The sequence below is a fragment of the Telmatherina bonti genome, assembly GCF_933228915.1.
Source record: "Telmatherina bonti genome assembly, chromosome: 6".
Taxonomy (NCBI): Eukaryota; Metazoa; Chordata; class Actinopteri; order Atheriniformes; family Telmatherinidae; genus Telmatherina; species Telmatherina bonti.
In genome coordinates this window covers 21,050,390-21,068,890 of record NC_136624.1, presented here as the reverse complement: position 1 = coordinate 21,068,890, position 18,501 = coordinate 21,050,390, and the positions used below count along the sequence as shown (strand labels likewise).

General features: G+C 37.3%; 1 protein-coding gene across 1 annotated transcript in view; it reads right to left on the bottom strand.

The window, feature by feature from the left end:
- Positions 1–305: 305 nt before the first annotated feature.
- The window catches only part of LOC306757615 (plexin-A2-like), a gene marked incomplete at both ends in the record, with an annotated part of 65,029 nt that continues 46,833 nt past the window's right edge, over positions 306–18,501 (bottom strand). Inside the window, 15 exons of the mRNA XM_079242722.1 lie at positions 306–401; positions 1,990–2,140; positions 3,792–4,004; positions 4,578–4,747; positions 4,851–5,050; positions 6,251–6,347; positions 8,868–8,971; positions 9,847–10,006; positions 12,145–12,291; positions 12,632–12,698; positions 14,224–14,492; positions 15,290–15,432; positions 16,324–16,558; positions 17,093–17,236; positions 17,801–18,040. Coding sequence (XP_079098848.1) covers positions 306–401; positions 1,990–2,140; positions 3,792–4,004; positions 4,578–4,747; positions 4,851–5,050; positions 6,251–6,347; positions 8,868–8,971; positions 9,847–10,006; positions 12,145–12,291; positions 12,632–12,698; positions 14,224–14,492; positions 15,290–15,432; positions 16,324–16,558; positions 17,093–17,236; positions 17,801–18,040 — 2,436 coding nt within the window. The remainder of the gene's footprint in view (positions 402–1,989; positions 2,141–3,791; positions 4,005–4,577; positions 4,748–4,850; positions 5,051–6,250; positions 6,348–8,867; positions 8,972–9,846; positions 10,007–12,144; positions 12,292–12,631; positions 12,699–14,223; positions 14,493–15,289; positions 15,433–16,323; positions 16,559–17,092; positions 17,237–17,800; positions 18,041–18,501) is intronic.

Genomic DNA, 18,501 nt, shown 5'->3' with positions numbered 1-18,501 from the left:
TCTTACTTTGGGACATAATGCTGTTTGATGTATACTGCGGTTTGTGTATGTACATCGGTATTTGTAAAAATATGCATGAGTGTGTATATAATGCGAGTTAGTTTATACAGTAGGTCCATTAAAATCTGCATGTAATTATGGACAATTGTGTATTTCCGCACATACACATTGGTGTGTTATGATCTCCATGTCTGAGTACCATGTGTATAACCATGTTACATTTTGTTTTGTGATGTGTGTGTCTATGTTTGCATGACTGAAAGTGTGTATGTGTTGATAATTGGGTATCTTGGTGTGTGCACAGCTCAGCTCTCTGTAGACATGGCTAAGATGATTTGCTCCATTTTATACGCCAACTTCTGCTTTTGAGCTTGTTCATCTTGCTCCAGTGCATCGATGATCTGAAACACAAAAACAGCTGTCATATATATATATATATATATATATATATATATCTATGAACCAGACAGTAAAACCACTTTCTTTAGATTTGAAGATAATATTTTTATGAATACAACACCATCTGTTTAGTAATTGACATTGCTAGTAAAATCTGTGTGCATTTCACAGCATTCAATCACAGTTAAGTTTTTATAGATTTATTCACAATAATTCATCACTGCTTTGATTGCATAGAATTAAATGAAAGTGTATTGATATTATTTAAAAGTCCTATTATGTTTAAGTTCTGACTGAAAACAAGGTATTTCAAGAGAGCAATTTTGGAATCATGGAAATTTTTTATTTTTGATATTTTTGAAAATATCTGACATATTTTAGACCATGTAATGACTTACTAGTGACATCATTTATTTCAGGCCAATCCATAAGCCTCAGAGTTGCTGTGGCTTAAAGGTTTAAGTGGAGGTCAGTAGGTAAATCACTGACTTCCCCACATGTCCATGGGTAAGGTCATGAACCCCACAATTGCCCGGTGTTGTGTTCATCGGCATGTGACTTTGTATTTAACACAGATAAGCTCTCAATTTTACATAATAAAAAAGCCCAGTATGACTATTAGAGCAAATGCAGTTTTTACCATAAAGCACTTTGAGCAGTTGACTATAAGAGAAAATCTCTCTACAAATGTAGTCCATTTACTTAAACCCATTAAGAGTGGATGGAACATGTGTATAGTATATCCCTTTAGACCCCAAGCAGCATTTGTGTATCTTTCTTTCAAGGTTGGTGCACTGTGTTTCTGTTTTCTAAAACGTTTTTTTTTTTAAGCACATCCATTGTTCTTTGTTTCTTGTCAATGGAAATAAGAACAAAAGTAGTGATGTGTAATAAAAACTGAAGGTTAAAGCATTCAGGTAGTATGAATTTAACATCACTATCTGCCATAGAGGCAGATAAATTGAGATATTTATGAAAAGTGAAAGCTCTGTCAATTTTTGACAAGCCTTCAGGATCTAAGAAGATGCTATCAAACATCTATTAGGCTTAAAAATGCTTTTTTTTTTTTTTTTAGTCCTTCAGTCTGAATAAGCTAAACTTCGGTGTTTTTTTTGTTTTTTTTTTGTTGTATAAACTTTGGAAAGACTCATAACTTCTTATAAATTTGTTACGACGCTGGTTTTTACGTAGCTGCCTTTCAAGACACCCTGTATACACAGAGCAACAAAACCCTGCCCTGAGAGCACGTCTATGACTAATTGAAGTCCAGCAATCAGCCTCTTTCAACTCCTGAAGAAACTATCCAGAACTGTTAAATGATTCAACTGCTGCAGCCTTTTTTTTTAACTAAATCTTTTACCTCCTGTGGTATGAAATGACAATGTTAGAGCAGGATGAGAGCTAAGTTAAACAAAATAGTTGGGTTGTAAACCCAAATAAATGAAAATATACAAAAACAATACAACAACAAAAAGCAGTTCAGTACTCAAAATTGTGCGGAATTTGGGGCCGGGTGTCAATTAGTTTGCAAACCATGCCAGTGAAACACCCGAGCAGATAAGCTTTTGTACTGCGTTGACCGAGCCTTACCTCTTGGCTGTACTTGCTGACGTAAGCATAGATCTCATGGAGGGCACTGAGCACGTTGAACTCACTGGAGTGAAGGCGAGCCTGTTCAGCCAGATACGCATTCATATCCTGATCACTGATGGCAGGTAGGCGGTTGATGTCAGCATAGTACCTGAGAGGAGACACAAACACACATACATTGTCAGTGTCAAGGACACAATCATGCATGTAGAGCTTTTCTCCTCTGTTGGATTTAGTCTGTTGTCATATAAAGTCAAATAATATTCACTGATAAAGGTGTCACTAAATCTGAGGCATTTTGGTAGAAAAATATGTTTAAACCATTCCAGGATACAAACTCTGTATGAAAAAAAATATTCAGCTTTATAGTGTTTGAATAATGTGTTCTAACTAAATGATATAGAATATTTATGTCTTAATACTTTCATTGCCTGGGCTACCATTTCGTAGACTATAGTTTTCAGTGGCTAATAAATCTTATAATCAATTATCACAGTTATGCAGATGACATGCAGCTTTATGTATATTTGTCACCAGATGACCACAGTCCAATAGGCTTACTGTGCCAGTGTTTGGAGCAAGTAAACACCTGGATGAGAGAGAATTTTAAATTAAATGAAGACAAAACTGAGATTATTCTGTTTGGTAGCAAAGAGAAGAGGGTCAGCAGGACTTCCTAAAAGAACATTAAACATCTGCAGCTCATCCAGAATGCTGCTGCTAGAGCTTTAACTAGAACTAAGAGGTCTGAACACATCACACCAGTTTTAAAATCTTTACACTGGTTTCCAGTCAGTAACAGGATAGATTTCAAAACCCTGCTGATTGTTTACAAATCCCAGAATGGTTTAGGACCAGAATACATCTGTGATATTTTCAGAGAATATAAACCAAGCAGAGCTCTTCGATCCAAAGACTCGGGTCAGCTAGTCCAGACCAGAGTCCAGACTAAACATGGAGAAGCAGTATTTAGCTGTTACGCTGCAAACAAGTGGAACAAACTGCCAGTGGAGATTAAACTCTCACCAAATGTAGAAACGTTTAAATCCAACTTAAAAACATTTTTTCTCATGTGACTATGCATGCAATATGCACAGCCACTTTTCATTAATTTTGCTTTTAATTATTTTAATATAATTTTTATTTTATTGGGATTTTGCTTTCTGTGTTGTCTTTTATGGGTTTTTTTTTTTTTTTTGCTTGTTTTTACACCATCTGTAATGCTTTTAATGTTTCATGGAAAGCACTTTGAATAGTCTTGTACATGAAAGGTGCTATACAAATAAACTTGCCTTGTCTTGTCTTGTCCTTATCAAAAACGTGTCAGAAAACCTCCCGAAACTGTTTCTACATTGATTTAAGTACGTAATTCCCAAAGTAAATGTTTGTCATCCAATTACTGTTTCAAGTCTTGGCTGTTTAACTAGTCATCTTATTATCATATAGTATTGTCCAAAGGAAAAGAAAAACTGCAAAGAAATGTTTTTAATCTCACTTTTTTTCTTAGTATAAACATTAAAGCATTAAAGCCGATTAATCACATCGATGAAGAAACTGATGTGAAGTTCACAAAATCAACCAACTCTCATACATAGTTGTCTAAAGGATATTGCGTCAGCTTTTGAAATAAAATTATACAGACTATGGTATTTTCCTGGAAGTATTGTTATGAATATTGTTATAATCAGTTACTAATTTATGCTTAATTTGACTTTCACCTTGCTCTTATGGTCAATGACCATTGCAACATTTGGCGATACAAACCTACATCTGTAAACACACTTTTAACCATGAATACTCACCTTTCCACCCAGCTTTTGTAATGCGGTATGTCCTTGGCATATAGTAGTTTGGTGGAGGGTGAGTCTTTTCCCAAACGGTGTTCCGACGTTGAACAAGAGTCCATAAAGGTTTGGGCCACCACAGACAGACAGGCGTCTGTGATACTGCTTTTATGGATGTCAAATACAAACTGGGGATTCTTGATTACATTTACCCAGAAACGTAGAGGAAGGCTGAAAATAATAAGAGAGAAATTATGAAAGAATCTGAAAGAAATATTTACTTCACAAGATGTTTTGTGTTTGTTTTTGATTAGTCCATTTGGTGATGTTGAACATGACACTGCATTAAATGTATATCTTTAAAGGCCATTGTTAGACTGTAAAAAGTGGTAGAAACATTGAAACATTAAATAATACAATAAAAACTTTCACAAGACTTATTGCCCAACCTAACCCAGTTGGTATTAGATTAAATTCAAGCTCATCCAGCCTAGAAGAAATGTAAAACTTTAGGTTTTTAAAGCATTATGTAAAACCAATAAAATTCTACTCTGTAAAGATTTGTAAGGGGACGCTGCCTTCAAACCAAAACGTAATGTTCTGCTACTAAGAATACAGGTGAAGACATTTGGAAAACAGATGTCAAGAGACACTTTTAACAGGTTTCTCTTGAAGTTGAGATATTGAGTCTCAGTCAGATCACCTTCTGTAAAATTGTAAGCATGTTAAAAATGGAGGTTTTAAGTTTTATTTCTTCACATAAAGGTTTGGGGTAAAACATTAAAAAATGACGAGTTTTCTCACCAGTTGCTCTTCCATGTGTGGCGAACATCCATGTCATTGATGCCATGTCTGTCAGCCTGCTCATCGAGGAAGTCGAACATGTATTTAATTGCGAGAGGCAGGGCAGTACCCCGACATACAGTACTGAAAAGAGTCTCAAACAGGTCATCCACAAACTTCTGCAGCGTACCCTGGAAAAGAGATAAATACTAAAAATGTAACTTGGAAGTATATACCCATGTGCCATTCTGTCCACTGTAGTTAATGGAATATAATATATGTATAATGTGGCACCTTTGTTGCTAGTAGCCTCGTGAGATAAATCTCAGAAACCATCTTGCTCCCACGCTCACCCTCTTTCTGGTCCCCGTGGTCATGGTTCTTGACTAAATGCCAAACTTTGACACCACTTTCTAGGTCAGGGGTCAACATAGGCACACGGGAGTGTGGGCTGTCAGGGCTGGTTGGGTTAGAGCGGAAGGGTACATCCATGCCTAGGTTGTCAAACATGATATAAGGTAAAAAATAAACATATTTCAAAATGTTACAAACGTGTTTATATGTGTATAAAATGAAATGTAGAGAAATAATTTGCTTCACAGATCAGAATAAAAGTTTGAAAGCCTTCAGTGTCATGTGCATCCCAGCAGGTAGGATACTTAAGTTTAGACTACGTAATGCACTACAACCATCATTTCATTGGATGTCATAGTAATAATATCCATCTTTATTTAATGAAGGCATATTTTTTTTAGCCAAGCTGTAATCCTTGTTTCCTGCCACTGCTCATGTTTTATGTATTTAGCTCTTCATGTTTGAAAATGTGACCTGATTGTGTTGTGTTGTTTTTAAACTTTTAAATGCAAAACAAAAATTTTAAACATAATGCAAAACAACAGCTTAGGCTGCAGTTTCTGAAATGTTTGTTGTATTTAAAAAAAGGCTACCTGACTCAATTATTTGTCTGTCTATATGAAAAGAAATAAAATAAAACAAAAGATATACTGTTGTTCTCAACAGTATTCATACCATTTCTTTAAAGAAAGGACAAAATTCACTATAGTACTTGGAATAACTGGTGACTCAAAAAAGTAATAAAAACAAAATAGCTAAATTATAATTTGGTGAAATAAAACACTGTTTTTTAAATTAACTGATTTAAAAAATAACAATTAAAATAAAAAACCTTTGCTGATGAGCAGTGGGCCAAATAATTTGTCAACAGGCGCAGAAGTCTGATTGACAGTCACAGAAAACACTTAATTTCAGAGATTGCCACAAAGGATTGTTCATCAAAATATTAATTTACAAATTATGGAAACTATCTTAGTTTATCATGTTTATTTGCTTGGTGTTTTGTTTTTTTTTTTTGCCAAATGTTGACTGAACTGAAACACAACTCAAAAGCAATGTCATGATTTTCATTCAGTTTGTATTCATTATTACTGTTGCCAGTTTTAACTTATTTAGGTGACTGCTGTTTTCTTCCTTCTTTAATGGGAAGGTAAAAATAAATTTGAGGATGAGTGTAAACATAATGAACCTGTTGTACGTTTTCTGTCTGATATCTCACTGTCTCTGTTTAATGTCCCATGTAACATTGTGTATCATGGTGCTTTATGGACTGGGATGTCACAGTAAAACGCTCCCATGAGCTGGGCTTTGGGTCTGTGCATTTCTTAAACAGTGCTGACCATATCTGCTGATACTGCGTGGGAAGCTGGCTGAGGAAGGAATGATGAAAGCGGACATCTGTTTTGGCACCAAGGCCACCACACAGCGCTCTGACACCTGGAAAATAAAGAAACGGCCTTGTGAGGTTTTTTGTTTGCAGCTGTTGATCAAAAGTAATCATTGCAAAACAAGGACCAAAAATTTGTTGAATTACTGGAGGATTATGAATATCATTTAAGCCAGGGTTTACAGACACTGACCTGTGATTCACGCGGTTTTCTGTACACCAACCACCATTTGCTTAAGTTGCCAAAGATATTATATTGATGAAAATGAACTGAAATTAAACACGTTAAACTACTTCACTGAACAGTAAGTCAATACAAGGACAAGGAGAAATTTGCCGTAGCGTTTCAGTATAACTAAACTAAATGACGACCATATGGAAGTAAATGTGATCCACCAGATTTTGAAATTTATAAGCCTTTGAAGTTCAAGTGCCAAACTTTTATGCAGGAAATTAACTTTCAGAATTTTCTTAATCTGAATTAAATGCTTCAATTTTCTAATAGTTTATTTTTACAAATTCAAAACTCAAAATTGGAAGATAAAAAATTCAAAGGAAAAAGATTCAGACTGCCACAATCCAACATGCAAAATTCGGTGGTTAAAATTCACCATCAGAAAATCTGTTCCTCATAGACTGGACGGAGCCTCCGTGACGACATCCATAGGTTTGTGAAGAGCTGAACTGAAGCCCGGAGTTCATACTTCATACTAGCTATTTAACCTAAAGTGTAAAGTCTGCATTTAATCCTCTGTCAAATTACTTTTCAGAAGTTATTGCAATATTTTACAGATGAAAAAATACAAACTTGATAGTTTTATCGTATAAACTAGCCTAATTATCTCACAGTGTCATGATTATCAGAAACTTTGGTGCAACACAGCTTGCTGGGTACAGAGTATCTGTACACAGCTTGTCTACCAGAAGTTAGTGACTTTCAGCATAAAACACGTTATTACTGTCAATAGGATACATGTCAAATAGATTGACATGTTTTAGCTAGTGAACCTGTGAGTTAGTATGTGTGCGTGAAAGAGAGCGTAAAGCACTTCCAGGAGTATGCTAAATGCTGTAGCTTTAGGCAAACAAGGCTCGGTCACTCAGAGCATGAGCAAAATTCATGCCACTGTTCTGCATAAGCTGCATATATAGCTTATTCTAAATCCAGCTTAACAAGAGAACAAACACTTCTACACCTTGCAAAAGGCTTAAAAAACTAAACAGTCAAAGTGTTTATCTCCTTCACACATACAAACAGGGAAGAGCCCCCCCCCACCCCCACCCCCGCTGTGTCAATAATCCTGCTATGGATTTTTGTCTCTAATCATCTGTGTTTTGTAAAATATTTGCTCGAATGTTGTCTGTGTAAAAAGGCCCAAAGCTAATTTTCAGGGAAACATTCAGCTGAGAAAGGAACAGAATGACTCATTTGAAATCAATGACCTGTGTATTTACTTCTAAGAGCTGGAGACCAAAAAAAAAAAAAAAAAAAAAGCTGATGGTGAAGAAGAGACAAACACACAAGTTCATGTTTGGTTGACTAAGTCTGCTTGTAAGCGTGAGGTTTAAAAACTGTTGACAGGAGTGAGGTGAGTTATATGAATATGAATGAGTAATGCTTTGCCCTTCATCATTAACTACTACTCTGTTGCCTCTGAGCTACTGAATAGTCAAAATCTCTTTTAAAAATGTTAAAATAATTTTTTGGATGTAGCAGTTTTACATTATCAGAGAGAACAAGAATAACAAGCCTGTTAATACCTCAATAATTAATTTTCCATTTTCATTCTCTTTTTAATTAAAAAAACATAATTTATTGCCTTTAAATTCTAACATGTGAATGTGTTTTTGTTTTTCTTGGTTTTGTATTTGAAGCTTGAGCCATTCCATGAATAATTGTCCTTCATATTTCATCATATCTTACTTTTGAAAAATACCATTCTTTACAGCACTAATTGTAGCACAAAAAGTCATGGAATTTATCATTAGTTGATTATTTAATACCTTTTATAATATCAATATTTGTTGTATTTTTGACAATATACAAGCCTGATGAGTGATTTTACAATGTCATATAACTTGTAAGGATTGTGCTTCTTCTCCATCCTCTCCACTCCTAAATCTGGAAGTTGGCTACTCTATGATGATCCTTGCTCTGTGGGGGAGTTTCATCCTGTCATCCTGGAGGGTGGAGTTGAGCCCCACATTCTGGGATGAGATATAGGATCAGCACTCCAAAATCTCATTCTGATAAGTCTGTCTGTCAATTATGTGCCAATCAGCTCCTGGTTGCACATCTGTGACTGACACATACCTCGTAGCTCTGAACTCTCAAAACAGAGTGAATACTAACAGATTATTGGGATTTTGGCACATTTTTATTTTTGAGGCACGACCCACATATTCAGCTGTTTTGCTCACAAATGCAAAATGCTTACAAGTTTTGCACTATTGAGGAAATGAATCATCAGGCTTTTTAATAATAAATAATACAGGGCCAACTGGTATTAAAAATGAGAAATAATTGACCCAATATTCCTCATATTTGTGCTATGTTAGAAGTTACCCACCTGGTAGTGCATGAGTGTGTTGAGTCTCTTCCAGTCAGCTTCTATCTTTGTTGTGATGTCCTCATCTTGCAGGACCACTCGAGCTGTTCTGCCCTGCCGCCACTCTGTCGTAAAAACATTATAAATTTTGAATAAGTCATATTTAGCATCATTTTATATCCTTATTGCCTTACATGTTTAGTCATGTCTGCAGGGAATCTTTATGTTTGCATTGTCCCTGAGGTGATGTCATCCTTTTATATTATGTTTACTTTTCAAAATGATGCCTATTGTCAAGAGAAGCAGCCAATATGTCATAAAGACTGCTCCCAATCCCTGACAATTACAGATTCATTCATTCATTCATTTTCCAAACCGCTTATTCCAATTCAGGGTCGCGGGGAAGCTGGAGCCTATCCCAGCCGGCTTTGGGCGACAGGCAGGGTACACCCTGGACAGCTCGCCAGTCCATCGCAGGGCACAATTACAGATTGTCTTCGCTTAAGTTGCCCAAAGCAATGAAATGCATCTTCTCAAAATCCCTAACATGTAACAGCCCCTTAAGGTGTAAAACTACAAGCCCAAAGCAGTATCAGCCATGACCAACAAGGTGTTTTATTTACTCCCTTTGAAGACGCTTGTCAGCTGGATTTGTGGCACGTCATTCAGTGCTGGATGACATGTGGTGAGCGTAAGCCTAAGTGTAGGTGTGCTGTCAGAATAGCTTAATGTCCATGCTGGGGTGTTGCTCTGATTGGGGCTGCAAACAGGTAAAGGGAGGGAATAGAAGTGGATGTGGAGCTCTTTGTTGATGTCAAAGATCCTCAGTTATCTGAGATAACTTTCCTGACATGGCTTCTCGCAGCGGAGTATCTCCCATCTGTCATTATTCCAGCAGGTTATGTGCCACTGCTGATTTTTTTTCCATATTTTTTTTTATATATATAAAAAGGATTTATGAAACAGGTATTATTATAAAATGAGTCTTTCACAGCCTCACCTAGATCCATGTCTGTAGCTCGTGGTCGCTGTGAGTAAGGCATGTTCTTGTATACTGCATCCAGGATCTTCTCCTTTACCTGGGTAATGGTGTCGCAGTTGAGCACCTTGACAGGAATTTCTGGACTGTTTTCATTATCGGGGTTCACACAGCTCAGTGTCTGCAGATGGAGGAGATGGTGGTGGAAGACAGAGAGAGAGAGAGAGAGAGAGAGAGAAAGGTGCTCATGTGGAGCTTCTGTCATTACCTTCTCCCCACCATTCTGTCCTGGTGGAGAGCATCTTGGCTTGAAATGTAATTTCACACCTCCAGGATGTGACTGTGCAGCTCGAGCAGAAGCGTTTCTACAAGTAATGAGACATAGCCTCTCTCACTCCCTGACATGGCAATCAGAGACGTGTCATCCTGTCACTGGCTGACTCTACTCTGCAGCTAAAGCCGGAGGGAGAACTTTTTTTTTTTTTTTTCTGATTGACTGCCAGAGGAATCCAACAAGCTTAATTTTAATAGAAATGTAAAAGGCGAAGGCATGATGTGTATTTCTGTTGACTCCACCACATGACTGTACTGTATAGCATACAGCAAACAGAATTTTGATGGCATTGTTGGTATAGTAACAGATTGATTATGTAACGCTACCTGCTCAATTTTTATTTCAATTTTTGCAATGTCAGACCATGTCACGAAGAAATGGGTAGAAGGACAAAAAACATGAATGTTTAACCCTTTCGGTGGGAGCTTTGTTGTGCTTTGAAGGACAAATAAAATAAAAGAAATTGTTTTGAATAATCAGTTTTATAATTCAATGAAACATTTCTGATCTAATAGGATCAACATAGGGACACACACACACACATACACAAAAAGGTTTTATCACTATGAGACCAAATCAGATCCAATAGCCAAGGTTAGATCACCTAATCTGACTTTAAAGTCAGAGTAAAGCAAACTCCAAGATCCTGAGTGGAAACAAGTTATACGTGTTAAAAAGTCAAAACATGTTCAAATGAATTGTGGATTTTTTTTTAGTGATTAACTTTTAGCTCAAGATATTTAGAGAAGATCTGAAGTATCTAAAAAGTTATTCTATGGTGCATTTATCACCACAGAATCAGCAGAAGTGACCTCACTCTTAACACTTAACATTTTAAAGCTTTTAAAGCCCTTTATGCTTCAAGAAACTTTTTTGGGGACAGTTGGGATTAGGAGGTCTACAAATGGTCGCAGCTAGGACAATACCCACAATGGGAATGTAAGCACGTTGCACAACAATGTTAGTATTCACTCCACAGCTATATCTCGTGATCTGCGTTGGTCATTTCACATCTAAGCAGTTTACTTCCACTAAAATGAGCTCCTCTCTGTTTAACCTGTAGTGTCATTCAATGGAGCTGATCTGCGATATCTCATAGCAATATCTCCAGCTTCTCTGACAGAGGTCACTGCTCATATTCCTCTGTTTGTGAAGCCTAATTTCATTTACTTGATTATTTTAATAATTTATGGGGTAGTCAATAACATTTGTTTGTGATTTGACAAACTCGGAGAATACAGTGGGTCTATATTTATTTTGCTTTATTCTGCCTTTAAAAGAACAACTTGAGTATTTAGATTGATGTGGTTTATCAAAACACAAAATGAGGGAATATCTTCTGAGAAATTTTTGCATTTTTCATTTCACATAACTTGAAGAATCAGTGGGCCGATAGAAGAGTGTATTGAAGCTATTCTGGCAGCAGATCGATGATCAACCTTACTAAGACATAAGACATGAAGGTGAGGCTTCCTTTGGATTTGTGTTGTCAGTTCTGGGTCTCTGTGATCTAAAAGTAAATGTATAAATTTGATACATTTATAATGATATGAGATAAGAGAGCAAACATGGCAGTTTGCTGACTCAGCGAAGCAGCAATGTGAACTAGAAAACACAAAGACCACAGCAAACATAGAGCTTTGTGATTTTATATAAATCAAACGAAAATACTGATGTTTATGCAAATGAAAATGAAGACAGGGATAATTAAATAATTACAGCAGCAATATTATAAGTTTTACTATCTACTTTAGTTTGAGAAAATTTTGTTTAGTTCTTGTTTAGACAGTGGTGCTCTGTAAGATTATTTGTCCATAGAGAAAAAGCATCCAGTCATTTAAATCAATCCTAAATTCATACCCAGCATGGAAATATACCACAGATCTGTGAATCTGTCACAAGAAGCTAAAAATTAAAACAAGCAAACAAAAAACAAAAATCTATGTTGTTTTTTTTTTTTACTTATAAGCTCCATTGTGACTCACCAGTGTCTTGTATTCAATCTGCTGGCGGATGAGTTTATCTTCACTGAGGGAATAGCGTGCCTCTCCAGTGATAGAATCTATGGGCCCTTTCTCCATTTGCTGTTTGATGGCACAGAACAGCATGAAGAGAGGCTCACCAGCACACTCCTGTTTTATGGGGGTGGGGGGGCAAGACACAGAAAAAAAGTGAAGAGAAGGAACGAGATCTACATTCGTTGACGATGAGATCTGGTAACTGGAGCATGACGCATTAAACACAATGGCGCTTTTATATCCTCAACTGGTTATGTATTTGACCTCACAGGTAACCATTATCCCTCCATGGCGTGCTTAAACACATCAATATCAGGCTGCTAAAATCATAGCTACAACACAAGCGTGCACAGCAGTCTGCTTAAAAATCAATGCAAATCATTTAAATGGGCAGTACCATACTACATCACACGGACACCTGTAGAAATGAGCCGGGAGAAAGGCTTCTTTTTACCTTGAGAAATTTGTGGAGCAAAAAGGCAAACCAATTTGTCAGCATCTTTTCTGCCACAGACTCTGTTCTGCAAGAGAAAAGAAAGAATCTGATTTATTTGGTATCAGGAGAGATCCCACATAGAGCCAGAGTGCTCTGATTATTCTTCATGGATTTAGACCTCTGAGCCTGACGGTACTGAAACCAAAAGATGTGACACGTCAGGTTACAAGACATAGTATTCTCACTCAGCCTCTTGGTCTCCAAGGATATACACTTGACTCAACTGTAAGATAAGTGCTGCTAGTGCACAACATATTTGGGGCATGACATAATTGTGCAGACAAATCTTGGACTCACCGTGTTTCTTTTCTTTTTGCGGTGTACGAAGCTGCTATACATGAGTTCAAAAGGAAGATTTAATGGTTTGCTGTGTATCATATCTGAATGCTCTTTAAAATAAGCCACAAGTAGCCTTAAATTTAAATCTTATCTAAAGCCTGCAGCATTATGGACATGCTCTCCTTCTCCATTACCTTATGTCTCTTCTCTGTTTCATCTTTACCTGCATTTCAGCCTTAACCTGTTCTGACACTGCCATTGACGAAAACCCATTAAACTTCTGAATGGTTACGAAAGAGCAGCATGTTTATGTTAACATGTTCTTGTTGTACCAGCTGTCAAGTGATCTCATCCTTTTATTTAATGAGCTGGCTTCAAACTGAGATAGTTCCCCTTTTTCGTAAAAAAAAAAAAAAAAAAAAAAAGTGACAGAAAAGGAAAAAAAAACTCATGAAACATTCAGCAGGTTGGCCTCAGCCCTGGGAAAACAATCGGCAGATAACCAGAGGTGGAGGAAAAGGGGAAAGAAGCAAGAGAAAGGAGGAGAAGTGACGAGGGAAGAAACGTGAGCTACAGCTGAATGTTTCATGAGGGGCACAGGGAAGATAAGTCAGACTGACAACAACTCTGCCGCCGCTGCACTCACTCTTCCCCATTAGGTTCTCTTCCGCTGTCAGTCCTCCCCGCTCTCTATCAGTTTTAACACTCCTGTCTTTCACCTGTCTGCTCAGTCACCCCGATCTTCAAACTAGTAACCAATGTTTCACATGGTTGCACAAAACCAAGCTGAAGAGAGGTGGGCTTTCTTTCACTGGCCTAGTTACTCAGCCATCAGCAGTGTGGTAACTGGGCTGGAAAGAACAAAGCACGGAGGAATTATCTATGCCAAAAGATAAGCAGTGCTGATCAGAACTGGTAGGTTTTGTCGGAGAAATGTTCTCTAGTTAAAATTCCTTCACCGCAGAGAAAAATATGTGCAGTTCTGCAATTATACAAGGTAGAGTTGTATAAACCTTACCTAAATTGTACGATTTTTCTAGATTTTTGCCCTCTTTTCTGTGAATACAGCTGATGTATGACTATTGCATTACCGTGAACTGTCATTCTATGTCATGATGATTGTTTTTAAATGAGAAAATGCTGAAGCACACTATTTGAAAACAGTAAACATAATCACAGTATTTACATAAAATATAGATATTTCATAAAAGTTGACACTATCATTTAAAAATGCATTATGCAATGCAGTTTTTAGTGATACCGCTTTATACCTGCGGAGGAGTAGTTTGGGGTGGTTTTTGCTCTCCAGGTTGCGCCCTATAAGGTCTGACAGCAGGTGTTTGAGGATGTCGGTTGCATACTCTAGCCGCCCTTGCAGAGCAGTCATGATGAGTGAAGCCACATAGCCGCGGTCACGCATGGAGAATGAGCGCTGCATCTCCAGTGTACGGATGAATGTCAGCAGGAAAACCTTGTTATTCACCAGCTGAGCAAACTGCTTCAAGGCTTTCTCCACATGCGTCTGTCCGCTCCCCGGCACCTACACGCATCATGCGTTTTTGCACACAAACAAAGATGCACACGCTTATTAGATAGTATTTGCTCAAGGATGTTTCATAGCAGATGAAAACGTATTTGGATATACACAAAAATTCTCAAACACTACAAAGCAAAATGCAAAACAGAAAAAAATCATGTAGCTGCAAGTTTGGTAATGTAGGAAGCTAAGTCGTAACTTAACTGTCCTCACAATGAAAATATCTTTCTTTTTTCTTTTTTTTTTCAAAGAGAGACTATAATTCATTCCTAATGTTTCTCCACTAATGAAAAGCTTTTCTCTGAAGAAAAGGGAGTGCAATCAGAGGAAAACGTTTTTTCCAGATCTTTGCTGATGCATGTAACTGTGTGTACTGGAATGGCTGATTAGACCAACCTTAATTTGTAACATCAACCAGTTTTGACTTTGAAGAAGTCTTTCCACTAAAAAAACTGAAGTGTTAGTGGATTTGCCATCAGATTTGATTAAATAATGGCTATTAAACAGTAGACTAAATCCTCTGGAAGAGGATAGGCATTTTTCAGAAAACGTTCATCGCCCAGTAGCTTCAGGATGGCAGTAAACTTCTAGTACAGACTCCTTCGTGCATTACTCTGACCACCAAACAAACTGGCAGCAGAATATAGTGAATGAAGTACAATTTGTTCACTCCGCTCTGTTCGACAAAAGTTTCTCCTTCCTAAAAGCCAAGAGCAGCCAATTTTTGATTACCTGATGCTTGAGGTCAAGATATTGAAACTACATTTGAGAGCTGCAGCTCTGCCTTAAAGATTCCTCACCTCCAGCTCTCTGAGCACAGGGTGGTCATCAATGCCAGGAAAAAGGACCCTCATAGCATAAGTACGATAATCCAAGAAGGGGATGCCAGCTCTGTCCAGATCACTAGTTAACTCGTTGATGTCCGTCTGTAACTCTGCAAAAGCTGAACATAGCAGAAGCATGTTGAATGTTCTGGCAAACACTAGGTGCCAGATTTACTCTTGATTTGTTAGCATCTGCCACAAACTCTGTTTTATATTCATATTACTGTCAGTTTTTAATTAAAAACATGTAGTTGTGAGAGTTTATAATGTGTAAATAGTATTTATTTTGCACCTTTCTCGATTGGAAATAAATTTATGAGACATTGAGCTTGTTTGTTTTTTGATTCGATTTACTTTGATTTACTGCCTGGGTTAGTTAATCAAAGCCTATGTTACCTCAAACCTTGTAAAATTGTAGCGTGTCATCAAATCATACCAAAAGAGGTTCATAAATTGCAAAATGGCAAAATGTTTAAAAAGAACCAAACTAAATAGCCATTTTACTTGAAAAGTCAAAGCAGAACTTAACATTGATTGGCATCCATCAACAAACTGACAGCGCCCCCACCCCCCCACCCTGAAGAATATAACGAAATAAAAAGCTGAGTGTATGTATCTCGCGTGTGGCCTTCTGTAGTAAAATAGCAGTGGAACTTTATATTTATATTATATTCCGTCATATTATTGCATGTTTCTCAACAGGGCCTCCCTAAATTACAGAAACTTTCTGGGAAAACTGGGATTTCTTAAAAACTGAATTATAGAAGTGAAATGAATTCACAGCTATAAAATAATACAAAAAAACTAAAGACTAAAATTTTCCTTGTTTTTTCATACAACCCAATTTATGATAAATTGCCGTTTAAATAAATCATGTTGTTAATGAACTTTTAACTTTCAAGTTAGCGCTCAACAGATGGTGCCATAATGCAATCACGGATTAAATGTTATCTTGGGAACATGAGGTTTAATGAGCAGAATATGCATTTCATGTCTCCGATCATACTCACCCTCTTTACACTCAAGAGCCACTCTGGACTCCAGATTGTCCATCTGCATCTGCAGGCGCTTCAGAGTGAGGTCGTTCTCATGTGACTTCCGTCTGTAAGCCAGTAGAACGATGATAACGATGATGAGGAGCAGCCCTCCTCCAGCTGTGATACTGAGGATAGCAGGGAGAGTGAGCAGGCTGTCCGACTGGATGTGAACTTCTCCTGGAGAGATGTGCAGTCCTCCTACTTGAACCTGCAAATGATTTGAAAATGTTTTTAACAACAATTCACAATTTTTTTTCAATTTTTCAACAATACATACACACAGACATACACACATATGTATATATTCTATGTAATCTATCTATATCTAATTCATATATACATATATATATATACATATATATGCCTTTAAAATGAAATGGCTTAAAAATTCTTTTGAAAACATCACTAAAAAAAAGTCTGCATAGCAAAAACAGAAAATGTTATATTTGTCTTTGAATAAAATAACCTATGGGCACATAAACTTCTCTTTCTTTTTCTAGCTCTGCTGTCATCTTTTGCTTGTCAATAATTCTAGAGGACAATGTGTATAATAGGAAACCTATCAGAGCATGAGTGACAGACATTGACAGAAAGCCAGTGACTAAATGAAAGCCTGTCAGTGACCCATAAACAGTGACGTAAAGACAAACACTGACCCACAGACAGCGACCCACATTCACACCGGCAGTCAGACTCCTAGCAAGAAAGAAAATGGGCAGATAATCGTGGAGTTTCGACTGACCATGACTTTATGCTGCCCGGTAAGGTTTGGTGGCTCACACAGTAACTGAGTGTCAGACACTGTAAGAGAACAGGGTGTATCTCCTATCAGCACCGTGTAATTGAGCCTAGCTCCTCCAGATGCAGATGGCACCAGGTTGCGGCCCTGCAACACAGTTAAAGAAGGATATTTCACATTTCAAATAGCTTTTGGTGAGGATCCTAACAAAATAAAATTTAAAAACTAATACATGAGAGATTATAAATTCTATGTATTACCTATTTAGGACTCAGGCCTAATGAAAGTCTATTAAAGACTTTTACATTCACAGTTTTTTCTACAAAACTTCTGTCCTGTGTTATCAATATTTCCCACTGATTCATACGTGCTCAATCTTAAAAAACCAAGCCGGACACAGATGGAGCCAACTGTTTTGTCTACGATGGTTTCATTTGTTTAAGAAACAGTAGAAACAGTGCATGTTGCAGCTCAGATGAAGCCAAGAGTTTTTTTTTTTTTTTAACAATGCAGCAACATTGGGTGTTCACAATAATGTAAACAGGTCACAGCTGGAGCACTAAATTGTTTGTATTTAGGATTAAAGAAATTATTATCAAAGTTTCTGGTGGTGAAGTTGTTTATGGTGGGAAATTATGCCACCAGCAAGTTTGACTTCCTTGAACCAGTTATGACTTAAGAGTTTCTGGAAAAACAAATAGATTAACTTACTTTGAGAATGATCGGGGCGCCAGGTTTTTGCTCCAGAACACCTGTGAGGCTCAGGGGCTCCAGGTAGGGATTGGGGTAGTAGACGAAGCCTGTGTTGTTATAAGTGAGCAGTGCTTGGACGTTGTTGAAGACAAAACCAAACTCATCCACTTGTTTAATTGTCTCCTGGTCAGCTGTGTGCTCTGCCTTCAGAGATGGGGCGAAGCAACTGATGGTGGTTGTGTTCAGAACTTTGCACACCTGGAGAGGATTGAATCAGATGTACAAGCTACATACAGTGACCATGAATATCCGCATGCATTATTCTATTCATGTAAGGACTTGCACTGTTATTGCACTTCCATTATAGTACATGTGAGACAGTGTTGATTTACATCTGTTAGAAGTTATTAGGTCTTCATTTTTATCTTTCAAAGTGTAGGTTGTGCATTCGATAGCATTAGTTTGTCTGTCTGTCTGCAATATAACTCAAAAGGTTATCGAAGGATCTGGATGATGTTTTGAGGAAATAGAAATAAAAGAAGGAACAAATTATTAAATTAGGGGTGAGACTGATCACAACCTGCGTCCAGGAATTTGCAGGAATCTCTACTGTGGGGAAATGGGGATATGGTAATTTTGCCATTAGAATTTCTAACTCAAAAATAATGCCCAGTCACTGGCAAAAAAAAAAAAATACAAAACCTAAAATGGGAGGAAGA